This window comes from Pseudopodoces humilis, chromosome 1 (genome assembly GCF_049639895.1).
Source record: "Pseudopodoces humilis isolate 2021_Gansu_Grassland_sample_001 chromosome 1, ASM4963989v1, whole genome shotgun sequence".
Lineage (NCBI taxonomy): Eukaryota > Metazoa > Chordata > Aves > Passeriformes > Paridae > Pseudopodoces > Pseudopodoces humilis.
In genome coordinates this window covers 130,954,051-130,967,502 of record NC_142200.1, presented here as the reverse complement: position 1 = coordinate 130,967,502, position 13,452 = coordinate 130,954,051, and the positions used below count along the sequence as shown (strand labels likewise).

General features: G+C 37.9%; 1 protein-coding gene across 1 annotated transcript; it reads right to left on the bottom strand.

The window, feature by feature from the left end:
* OLAH (oleoyl-ACP hydrolase) lies at positions 1–13,447 on the bottom strand. The gene is made up of 7 exons (XM_005519117.3): positions 13,287–13,447; positions 5,333–5,464; positions 3,590–3,728; positions 2,896–2,995; positions 1,709–1,878; positions 717–799; positions 1–475 (listed from the first exon to the last, which is right to left on the bottom strand). The coding sequence occupies exons 2-7, from the start codon at positions 5,460–5,462 to the stop codon at positions 342–344; spliced, it is 756 nt and encodes a 251-aa protein (XP_005519174.2). The 5' UTR covers positions 5,463–5,464; positions 13,287–13,447; the 3' UTR covers positions 1–341.
* Positions 13,448–13,452: the final 5 nt, after the last annotated feature.

Here is a 13,452-nt window from a genome sequence, read left to right as displayed (position 1 = left end):
TTCGTGTGGGTATTAAATTATATTTAGCATTCTGACAGGAGCAGACAAACAGAGAAAGTCTAACAGTAAAATAACATAGATGTAATTTTTTTGCAAACAAGGTTATGCAATAAAGTGAAGAGGCTGTACATATGCAAGAGAAGAAGGAAAAGATTAAACCTTTTTTAAGACCCAAAGCCAATGTTTGTTTTCAAAAAAATCAGGAAAACTCCCCCTTATAAAGGATTACAGAGGAGGAACAGAACAACTTCTAGGCATAAGTGCATGCAATGTAGAGAAAGAAGTGACTTATTACAAATTGCTGTGGACTACCTTTACACATTTAAAATTGAGGTAAATACTCATAAACCAGCATTTTCTATGCATCTTGTGATGTGTTTTATCAAGAAACTTTCATTAGATGGTTTCAGCAGATAAAAGTGATCTCCAGGAAGCTCATAAAAGGCAGTATCTCCACTCGTTAGCTCTCGCCAACCTAACAAAGATATTTAAAGTATCAGAGAAATGTCAATTATTGTGACCATTTTGTATAACTATTTCAAATTTATTATTTAACAATTATTTTAAATCCATATCAACTTTTTGGTTCATACATTGAAACTGCTCTGTTGATTTGTTTCCTTTAAGAAGGAGATACTCTAAAAACTCTTAATTAACGGGTGCACTACAACAAGAAAATGCATAAGTATAAGAGGAAAACCATTTAAGCAAAGTACCTTGTGCATCATATACTTTATCATCAGATCCAGAAAAGTAGGTAATATCACAAGAGAAGGGGATCATTTCTGCCTTCTCAAATCTGTGAACATAAAAAGTAGTCATAAAACATTCCATAAGATACCTATATTTGGAATTTGCTTCCACATACAAAAAAGGGTTGTTTTTTTTTCTTCCACAAAATGTAACAAATTTTGGGAGTTAGATTATACAGGACATCAGGAGAAGAAAATATTGCATCTTGAAGTTTCTCAGCTCTTTGCCCTACTGCAATTAGATCTAAAATTGTAAAGAAAGAATGACCCAATAGTTAAGGGAAAAAAGAGCTTCAACCTGCAATAAAAATTGTCACCTACAATAAATAATGATGTTACCTATTTATATACAAGTTCTAACATTTCAGCATCTTTCAGTGTCGGGCTCCTAAGACCAAAATGGGTCCTACATCCAAGTGTATTCTTGTTTTTGCCAAGGTAAGAAGCCTTAACCACTCAGCTACATGAGCTGTTGTGTAACATCCAGTGGGGACAGCAGTTAGGATACAGGAAGCTGGTTGCTCTCTGGGTTCCCAGAACACAGGGATTCTTTTCTTCTGGTTAGGCTAGAGGACCTTGGATCTGGAGGCTGAATGCAGTGTTCCTGAAGCATGATGAGCTGAGATTCTTAACCTCAGAAAACAATGAAATACATGAGAATATTCCTTTTTAGTAGCTGCTAACTTTGGATCCTAGGCAGAACTGTAATTCTGCCATGACAGGTTCACTCCTGCAGTAACAGTTGTGGTTGCTGCAGTACACAGTGTTTCATCTAGGGCTTAAATACTAGAAAACAAATAGAAAAGAAGACAAAGGAAAAAACCTGTTTATTGTTTCTTTTTCTTTTTATAACAGAAATGAGAACAAGTTACTAAGAAATAAAATCAAAAACCTAACATGATCAGACAGAAGTAAAAATGTAAAATATGAAAGTAATACAAAGTTTTAAAACTTACGAAAATGTCTTAAAAATTCTAATGTCTTCTCTGAAATTAAGCGCCATATTTTTCCTAGTGTCTTCATCATGTGGAAGGTCATAATTTCCTCCTAGAATCTCCATACATGCAAGAAGTTCATCATTTCCTTCAGGTATGACCATGCTTTTGAGGGCAAGATGTACTGCAGACTATCAGTACCAAACAAAACAGATCAGTGGTTTTAAATAGTGTACTTCAAATAATCTTTTCATTAAAATTATTTTAGCAAATAATACAATAATTTTCCATCTCCAGAATACAATGGCTGATTCATTTAATGTTCCCAGAGAACACTTGATAGAAAGGGTTAGTTGCTTGTGCTTAGTGAAGTGACAAATTATGAGTGAGCCAAGTACGCTCTACTTCTGAAACTTATATAGACAAATAACTGTTAATATGATTTTGTTCAAGCTTGACTCTTACTATTGGAATAAAACTAGTAACATAATCTAAGAAAAAGAAAAACCTAGCACTAGACATAAACCTGGCTAATGTAGGACTGAAGAGACCAACTGATGGATGGAAATTTGCAGGAATAACAATTACTTCCATGAATCACTCATACTCAGGACTGCTAAGAAGCTTCAGAAACTAAAGAACAGAAATAGAAAATGCTGACTGAGGACAGGACTGGAAAAATGCTACTTCACTACTGTTTTTCTGAGAAAGACTAGGAGAACTAGCAGAACCTCAGGAAAAAACTGATTAAAAATCCTATAAAGAATGAGGAGAGAGAAAAAAAATTGGACAAATGTATTGAGGCTGATACAGCAGGTTTATGAAAGACTAGGTCCAGACAGTTATTTCACACATTACACAGTAAGGAGGACCACTTAGTATTTTGGTTTGATTACTTTAGAGTTTTAAGCCAGTGGCCATACTAAATAACACAATATTCAAAAACATTTAGTTTAAGAATTAGTTAATTCAAACACTAATTAGCTCAATCATTAGTTTAAGGAGATTGCTCTTGCAAGGCTAAGGTTAGCAGCAGTGAATATTATGTATTCTGCATCTACCTCAGAACACTTTTCACTCCACAGATTCGGAAGAAATGTTTATTTTGTATTAAAACTACTCTGCATACCATACTGAAAAGTATTATTTTTACTCTTCGTAGCTAATTTATAATTCTTTTTCATAATGTTAACGATTCTGTAGCTTACATTTGGGGCATGTGCTGCTGACATGAAAAGATGGACTGGCTCCAATCCGTACTTTTCTTTCAAATGAAGTGCAACAGCAAAACTTGTGTAAGTTCCAAAACTGCAGTGAAGAAGAATTAAAGCAAAGTAAGTAAAAATGTACATAAAACCTGTAAAACATAAACATAATTTTAATTTTAGTGCTAACTGGCTATCTTGAACAGGTGCTGAAACCATATATGACATGCAGATAATATTAGTTAGTTGACATGAAGTATATTCCTACACGGCCTAATTTTGCAAATAAGACTTTTTCATAGTCTCTCTTTCTCTTAACAGCCTCCTTAATTTTCAGTAAGAACAGTTATTTTGAATACTTGAAACTCAGCAGTCTTTAAAATCTGTGTTTCATGAATGGTTCACTGCCTGCATTCATATAGATCAAGCACTGACACAAATATTAACAATAAATGCAATTATAATTGATTAGAAACATATGTTCAGATGTTGTGCCTGAAGGCATAAATAAATAAATAACCAGAGTCTTTGAGAGCAACTGCATGTTTTAGGATGACTTGACAGAAGATCCTTGCAGAAGCATATAAAGGAAAATTTTATTTTTATTTTGCAAATAAAAACAAGTAACTCTCTATTCCTACAGCTCAGAAAGAGAAGCTCCTTCTCCAGGGTATCTAAAAATGTGTATTTTTTTTACCTGTGACCAAAAAATGCAAATGGTTTTTCTTTCAATTCTTTTAACAAAGCACTTGTAACTTCAGTAACTATGCTTGCCATGTCTTTTGCAAAAGGCTTCTCAAGATGAGTTTGTCTTCCAGGAAGCCTTATACAGAACACTGCAGAAGAGGTGAAGGAAGGGAGGGAAAAGAATTACAGTTATTTCAAACAAATACAGTAAAATAGTTTTAATTAAAGTTTTTGGTTATTCTGCAGAATATACATACTATTCTAATTAATCCTTCTTACAGTTGATACTGTGCACTTGCTTGCTATTGCTGCTACTGTTATTTAATCCTGCAAGAGATTAGGTTTCCACCTGTCCTTTAGTCTCAAATATTGCCCCTCCAGTTGATTTGATTGATAAATGCCTTGGGTAAGAATCCACACGATCCTGATTTCAGCTAAGGTTTGAAAGCAACTTTATTGTTATAAGTTTTAATAACAACCACAAATTCATTAATTACAATATTAGTAAGTTCGAGGGTTGTGTAAAATATATTTTTTCAAGGGAAGCATTACTAAGTGAAACTATATTAAAATTGTACAATCCCTGTTTTCTTCTTGGTCAGCTCTTCAACACTGCACATTGGAAAATGTGGAATCATAGTGCAAAGTGGATATTTATAGTTAATTATCTTTATAGAGAAGGAAATTTTACATCCTTTTACTATTTCCCTTTCAAAGTTTAGGGGTTTCCTCTCACTGCTTAGTGAAAGTAAGGAATGAATAGATCAGAAAAAAATGTTTATTTTTTTCAAATCTCCTTGACATCATGCATACTGCCAGTTATGTAGAAGTAATAGGTCAGACACAAAGTATTTTAGAAGAGATAGATTAAGCCACAACCTAATACCAAGTACAGAAAAGTTTGCGTCTTCTATACTTTCTGCAGAAACCCTCTCTGAAAGAATATGCTGTGCCCTGACTTTATTCATGCACCTGGTCCTAGGCCATTTCCTCAGTCACTTTCTTGGAAGCAGTTCCAGCGTACAAAAACTTTTTCTTTCTTCTTTTTTGTTTTTTTCCCCCTAATTTCAAGGAAAATTCAATGTGCAACTACTTACCAGAAAGTATACGTGCATTTAGAGGACTTATAAAACTGTAATGGCAATACTAATGAATATGAAATTATATTTTTCTTTGTGGAAGGTCTGGAAAATGGCCTTGGTTCCTCTTCAAATAGGTCAAGCAATGGATCTTTTTAGTGCTTATATATCTTGTGAGCAATGAGAATTATTTCATAGTGTAACTAAATGTCATTTCTCTGTTATAAAATGCATAGATTAAATTTCAGTTTTGATACAAAAAGTGCAAACACTGGTAAGAAATACTCTGCAGCCTCTCAAAATTAAAAACAGTTCTCATATCTTCACTGTTAACCTTGCTGAAGACTGGCTTATCAACAATATGCAGTGTATTTCTGTTTCTGAATCATACCAATAGTTTTTGAAGCAGTCAAGCATACTATACTGTTGTGAAATGTAGCTCTGAGGATATAATTTTTTCACCCTGTCAAACATAATTTGATTCAAGGTGGTACAGAAAATGTACCCTAGTGGAAATGCTGGTTCCTAATGAATGCTCGTTCCTTCCTTTCTGGAAAAGATGCATTGGATAAAGATTGTGGTACTCTCAAGACTATTATATTCAATTTAAAAAATTTGGCTATTGTGTATTTCAGAATTGCTTAACTTCTACTGTAACTACAAAAATTACTAACCTTCAATTGAGTCATTGAAGAGTTTGCCCCATTGAGCAAGTTGTGAAGTTCCACCTCCAGACCACGGAAAGCAAATCAGTCTACAAAGAGCATCTGGCCTTTTTTGTACACAAGAAACCAGCCTTTCCATTTCTTAAAAAAAAACAAAACAAAACCAAAAAAAACAAGAAAATAACACATCATTCTAGAATAAGACTCTTCAGATATAGGAAAATTAGTGAATTAAGTGTAAATTGAAACAACAGGGTGCAATAGTCTCTGTCATCAAAACTGCTTGTGCTACAACACAACTGCTTGTGTCTCCTAGATATAAGAGAATCTTCCTGCAACACTGTAAACCAGTTCTGCTTTTATAAATGATGGTAAAATAGTATTGGGCAATACCCTTTGTTAATATTTGTTCAGTCACTGACTACAACAAACATTACAAGTAGCAAAATAAATTGTTAAGGGTTTTCAGGAAGACCATTTAAAACCATAGGCTTTCAGAATATACACAAAAATAAAAGATCCATCTGAAGAACCTAGGAAACATAAGGACCACCTAGTTCAATGTTCTCTCTATAAGAGTGGTAAAATAGATGTCAAAGGAACAGTAGTTTCTTTATATATATAACATCTATGAATTACTCTTTCATGTATTTTTCCAATCTCCCCTTGAATAGGTGGCATTCATGACATCCTCTTGCAATGAGTTTCACAGCTCCACTATCTGATGCATGAAGAATGAATCCCTTTTTTTGTTTTAATCCAACTTATACAAATTTATTTGATGGACACGGGGTAGCACAGTAAAGAGAGTGAACAGTGCACCTCTCAGGGTGCCACTTAGCATTTCTAAGCTCTTCTGCCATATTGTCTCAGCCCTCATTATATGGCCTGGCTGTGTTAGGTATCCTTCATATCCATCATCACTGTCCATCTCTGGACTTATAATTTGTTACATTCTGTTGGGATGATGGAGTAACCAGAATAAATATCTGTTGTATCAAAAATAAAATAAATATGTGTTGTGTCAAAAGAACCTGGGAACAGCATGTGCTGGGTGAAGATAATTTAATTGGAAATACAGTGATACTGAATTTTCATAAAATGTTTTCTGCAACCACCAGAATAAATTCTCATGTTCTTATTAAAAAGACTGAAAAAATACTTATTAGGAGATAGCAAGTAGCAAAATTCCGTTTCCAAGAAGCTGCAAATCATGATGGGCTATATTCTTGCCTTGAATATAGCTCAGTATCTGTAAGGGCTGATTCACCATAAAATACACCTGTATGCCTACGTGCAATCTTTTTTGCCTACCCAAAAAGTTTGAGAAATGCAACCAGATCAGGATAGGCAGCAATTCAGACCTATTTCAAAACTACACCAACAAGATGAAAGAAAACAGACCCAAATGTGTATCTGTCAGCAGTTCTTGATACCAAATGTAACAATTTGGAGAACTAGTACTTTGCAGAACTGCTATTCTGGAGAAACAGCAGTTTCTTCAGGGGGTCCCTTCATCTCCCAACAGTGCTGCTCGTGTCTCCTGGGCAGCAAATGGTGAGTCACCCATCAAAACCAAAAGGTAGTCAGGGAAAGTGAAAGGACATAGCAGGTTAGGGAACAGAGAGTTTTGCTTTCCCAAGAGTAATAGTGAGTGACATAGCATCAGGACTGACAAGAATAAAACACACAAACATAGGAGAGCTAGTAGGGTACAGAGAGACCCTGCTTAGGCAAAGAGGCAGAAATGCCACAGATAATGGGAATCTGTTCCTTTCTCAGCCTTTGTATGAAAGGTACACATAGCACAGAGAAGGCTGGCACTACATTTTAACCACAGCAATTCATATCCAGTGAGAAGACCATATAGACATTCCACCTCCACCCTACAAGAAATAAGAACATGACTAAAAAAGGCATGAGGTTTATAAACATTGAGGTTTGGCCTCATAACCCAGTGGTACAAAAAGTATTCAGTAGACTTGTCCACAAAATTAATTACCCAGACATAGAGCAGGTGCAAGACTCCACAGGACTATTCCCATTCTTTTAAACACAAATATTTTTGTGTGATGATAGTAAAATCCCCACAACTGCTCACAACCAACTCTGTCTCCTTCAATTGGAAAGTTCTGTATTCACTACTGGCTATCATGCACCTTGTGGGTGATGTTATCCCATCACTTTGAGGTCAATTACTATATCCAAACCTACTGGCACCCAATCAGAAGAGAAAAATCAGTAGCAAGAACTCGAGGAAAACCATTTTAAGTGCTGTTTTCCTCACACAAATTGAAATACGCTAATAAAGTATGAAAACAAATAACAGATTTCTGAAAAATATCAGTAATGGGGCCAGATTTCTTAGTTGCAGAATGACCTACTTGATGATGAGAATAGGAGTAAAACCATAGTCACAATCACTATTGTCTTTGCTGCAAAGGAAACTCCTGTGAGAAAGGCAAAAATGGGATACAGAGAAACGGTGAGGCTCAGAGAGTAACCTAAGTCAAAGCTGTAACAGATGCACTCATCACCAGACACTGCTGAGTCTGCTTGTGCTGCTGATGAGACAATCTGTCCCTTCCTAGCTTCTTGGGGCATAATGCTCTATGTTTTACTCAGCACTAGCAACTACATAGCTATGTAGTAAGAGCACATCATTTATCAAGCTGAAAACTAATGCTTTAGTTTAGTTTTCACATCAGTCTCACCATCCTCCTGTTGAAAACGAAGGGAGCTTTTTGTGACCTTTTTTGGAAGCGTCCACACACTTCATCCAGCTGGACAGGTGCATGCTGATATTACATATACAGCCCCAAGGTTTGGATGTAAATGACACATTTGTGCTAACCTAATGGAGTAATTTGCCTTTAAGGATTATTTTACAACTTTCCCTGAAACAACTTCCCTGAAAGAACACGCAGAGTCTGTCTTACTGGTTTGAAAGATACATTTAGCCAATCTAATTTTCATTCACAAAAATGAAAGGCCACAAACAAGAAAGAACTATTACATGAATAAATAATCTTCTTTGGAGTACATTCAGTTGAATCTCAATTTATTTGAAATCTAAGCATATGTGGTTAGGGAAATATCTTTCTTTTTTCTAATTTTTTACAAGACAGGGCAACAATTTAAAAAATTTATTATTATTTCCAAAATGTCTTTATATTTCATCTACTTATTTGCCTTACACCTGAAATCTAACTTAGACCCTATTAAAACAAAGAGAGGATACATAAGAATTCTTTCACAGAATCAAGATTTTCCTAGATTGTAAGCTTAGCAAGAAAAACAAGCTTTTATTTTATTCCCTATAAATTTTAAGTTAGATGCATGATCTGATGCATTAATGGCAGAAAAATCTACTTTAGAGTGTTCACAATCAAAAAGAATGTTTCTTTCTTGAATATCAGCAAAGAAATGGCTCAGTCATAAAAAAAAATAAAAACACTGAATTTTAAGAAAGTATTTCCTGGCTTTTATCTCTTCACATTTAGAATAAGCTGAAAATAAAATTCTAGTTTAATAGGGAGCTGTATAAATGATGAAAAGAGACATAATTTAAATCGCAGAATAACTTAAGCTGAAGGGATCTTCTAGAGATCATACAGTTCAAACCTTCTCTCGTTAGGTGTTGAGTGTCTCCAAGGATGGAGACTCTACAATCTCCCTTGATAACCAAGTTCCAGTGTTCAATCATGGCTCATAGTGACGATACTTTTCTTTCTATCTGTATGCTTGTTGTCTCTTGTATCCGCAAGTCTTCTGTCTTTTTGCTGAGTACATCCAAGAAGAGTCTGGCTCAGTCCATCCTCTGCACATCTTTCTATTAGGTAGGTGAAGACGTCTTCATTTGGCACTCCCCTCTTAAGACAAAACCAATTATCTAATTACCTCCTGTACACCACCCACTCGAGTCACAATCACAGGGAACTGTGCCACACTCACTTCAGTATTTCAACATCCTTCAAATACAGCAGAATTAAAAATGGAGCCAGATGTGGTATACCAAAGAAATTTTGGATTATTTTTAAAACATGTATTTGAGACAGGCTTTCAGAGCATGATGAACTTTTTACATGAGCTTTATCTCTTTTCATGTCATCACCTTATAGTAGGTGGGCAAATATTAATTGAAAAGCACAACTGAAAACACAAGTGACAACAAGACTGTTTTCACACTGACCAAGGACAAATGGACCAACAGCCCCATCCTGCAGGGAACAGAAAGCCAAAGGTAAAGAAACACCAAGTGCTTGCAGCACAGGGCTGCAAAAATCATGGAACAAGTCTTTGTGAACTGCAGGAGTGTGGTATGTAGGGCAGTCCAGGACCTAAGAGGCCTCTCAGGTATCCAGGCACTTGCAGACCCTACATAGTAGACCTGTCTCATTTGTGCATACACGATTGTCTGCAGATCCTGGAAGCCAGGGAAAAAGCAACCCTATCCCCATGTGGCAAGTAGATCCAAGTCTACTCACACAATTTAGATGTAAGGTAGTCTATTCACCTCCCAGCAATAAGCACAGAAGCAGAATAGTGAGCCTGGGAATCAAATGACCCATTTCACAGTAGGTATTGAGTCTGTTACCAAAGCTGCTGGATTGCTTACAACCAGGCATGTATCTGAGACACCTGGCTGGGAACGTGGGAACTTTAACAGGTCAGGGCATTGACCACTTGGCATCTGCAATCCTGTAGTAACAGAGCTGTCAGGCTGTAGTATAGTTAGGCAATGTGATCCTCTACTTCACAAGAGAAATGCAGTTTGTGTAACTGCAGACTGGTGACAGACACCAATATCTCGGTGTCTTGAACATTGTGACACAGTTGAATTTTTTTATTTCTGCATCTGTATCAGTACCTTGCACACTACTGTATCACACACGTTTGGTTACACGCATTGTTCAAATAATCCTTAAAAAAAAAAGTGAAAAAATATGTTTTCCAGGGTAGGTACTTAGGCTTTTTGAAAAAGGTTTATGTAAAGAGGTGTCCAGTTAGAGAGAAAACACATCTGTTACATGCATAGTAATATTTATTACAGGTTTTTGAGGTTTATGATTTATATCCCTAAAAGTTTTCTTACTCAGAAAAAAACAGTGGTGCTCCATTTAAGAGACAGCAAAATGCATAAACCACAGGAAAAAAAAATGTGGGAAGCCATATCTCAGTAGTTCCTGTGTTCAGGTAAACACTGGTCTTTGCCTCTTGAAAAATAAAGACTTAAGGCAATCCTTTCTCATTATACCTAGATGCTATAAATTAATGGAAAAAAGTATGGAGCATACTCATCTTATTAGTCATATTTTTCCCAGTAACGGATCTCTCATGGCCACATTTTTAGCAGACTATATTTTAAATCAGTTAATATCATTGCTAACATCTAAAAGCTGATGATGAAAAAAAAATTTAAGTGTCATTACCAACTGAAATCGTCCTCCAGAAATCTGTTTGCCCATCCCTTTACTTAGTCTTGAAATAAAATCTTTAAAATCTAAAAAAATCATAAAATTATTACAGAAAACCTATCTGTGGGACACTTGCATCTGATAAGCTCAAAGCATCCCTAATCCAAAATTATTGAAATAAATATTAAAGTCACACAACATGCATTCTCAACATGGACTTTACTACTTGGACCTTCCAGGGTGTTGAAACTGCCCAACATACAGACCATGTGGATGCTCCAAAACCAAATACAACAAGGAGCAGTATAACCTCGCCTCCTTTCCTACTGCTTCTGCTGCCAGCCTAGTTCTGCTATGGTACAACCACATAACCTCTACTCAGATGTTTTAGGAAATTATTCAGTTGAGAAAAAGAGCTCTAAAGGAGTCTAAAGGAGTCTGAGTTGTGAAAGGCAAGAGAGATAAAATTGGAGATAAAAGCTAGCCACAGAGATGCTAGGCAAGTAGCCCAACAATCCAGAGGAAAGACATCAATGTAGAGAGATAATTACCATCTCAAGGGAAAACATGAGTTGGGAGATTGCAACTTCCTGTTTAGTATCTTTATTGATAATTTGGATGAGGGGACTGTGTGCACCCTCAGTAAATTCACAGACAACACCAAGTGGTGTGGCAGGATTGATGTGCTGGAGGTTAGGAAGGTTCTGCACAAGGATCTGGACTTGGATCGATGGTCCCAAGGCCAGTGCCATGAGATTCAATATGACCAAGTGCTGAGTCTTGCCCTTGGGTTAAAACAATCCCATGCAGCACCACAGGCTTTAGGAAGAGCTCAGTATATAAAGTGAAGGGAAGAAGGTGGAACGGGGGAACGTTTTAAGGCATGGTATTTGTCTTCCCAAGTAGTTGCTACACATGACAGAGCTCTGCTTTCCTGGGGATGGCTGAACACCTGCCCATGGGAAATAGAAAATTAATTCCTTGTTTTGATTTGATTTTCTGTGCGGCTTTTGCTCTCCCTGCCCACAAGATGTCTAACTTTTACTGATCTGATCCTCTCGCTGATCCTACTGGTGAGCGAGTGAGTGAGCGGCAGTAGGAAACAGGGAGCCATCTTGGCAGCAAAGGCAGAGAGTAACAAGCAAATAGAAGGCACCACTGCTGCAGAGGCAAAGAGAAGTCATGGAACATGGTGAAACTTAGTATGGCAGATTATGTCATAGAATTTGTTTTTTTAAACTTCTTTTTTTTTTTTTATGATTCTGGGCCAAACCATAGCTCTTCAACATACACTACCCAGGTACACATGCAGCTGTCAGATACCTCTTCAATGTGCCAAATAGCAGAACTCTATTCTATTTAGGAAGAGCTCAGTATATAAAGTGAAGGGAAGACACTCTGGCAGGTGTCTCTGAAAGCAGAGACTTCATTAACCATGGCAAGTAGGGCTGGGTGGGCCTCACATGTCCTTCCCAGTACAAGTGGTGCTTCACCATGTGGTGAAATGTTTTCTCCAGCATGTAAAGACTACTCCAAAAGCCACCCAATCACTCTGCTTACTGCTTACTCTACTGCTGTGGAGCTGCAAGTCACACCCCACAAGCATTCCTCCCACATAACATTTTAACAGGTGGCACAGAAACCCACCAGCCCAGACCTGCTCCACCCTTACAGATTCCTGAGCTATTGCCCACCCACGAAGCAGTTGGGCCACTTGTCCTGGGTGAGGAGTCCCCTGGGCCAGCCATGGCTTGCATCTGGTCTCAGTACTGCTAAGGACACCACCGAAGTTAAGAGCACAGCCGCTGAGGGACAGCGGCTGTGAAGAGCCCCTGCCCTCTAATGTAGCCTCAGCTGTGCTTTCTCCCCATGTCACAGATCCTGAGTTCTAAGGATCACTGAAGTCCAGCTCCTGACCCTATGCAGGGCATCCCAAGAATCACATCATATCCCTGAGAGCATCTTCCAAATGCTTCTTGAATTCTAGCAGGCTTGGTGCTGTGACCAATTTTCTGGGGAACCTGTTCTAGTGCCCAACCATTCTATGGTGGAAAAACGATTTCCTAATACCCAGCCTAAACCTCTCCTGACACAACCTCAGGCCATTCATTCGCTTATTTCCTGTCACTGGTCACCACAGAGAAGAGATCAGTGCCTGCCCCTCCCCTTTTCCTCACTATGAAGTCGTAACTACAATGAGGTTCTCCCCCAGGCTGAACAGACCAAGTGACCTCAACTGCTCCTCATGTGGCTTCTCCTCCAGGCCCTTCACTATTTTCATAGCTCTCCTTTGGAAGCTCTCTAATAGCCTGAAGTCTTTTGGATGTTGTGGACACCAAAACTGCCCCAGCACTGGAGGTGAGGCCGCCCCAGAGCAGAGGAGGACAATCCCCTCCCTTGCCCAGCTGTGATGCTGTGCTTTGTGCCCCCCAGGACACGGCTGGCCCTCCTGCCTGCCAGGGCACTGCTGATTTATATTCAACTTTCTAATGACCAGGTCAATAGAAACTAGGTCTCCAGTCTCTCATTCCCCAGTCTGTACGTACGTCCAGAGCTGCCCTCTCCCAGGCGCAGAATCCGGCACTTGCCCTTATTAAACTTCACACAGTTGGTGATGGCTAACCCCTCCGATTGGTCCAGGTCTCTGCAGGGCCCGTCTGCCTTGGAGGGAGTCAACAGCTCCGCGCCACTTTCAGCTGTCCTTTAAACTCT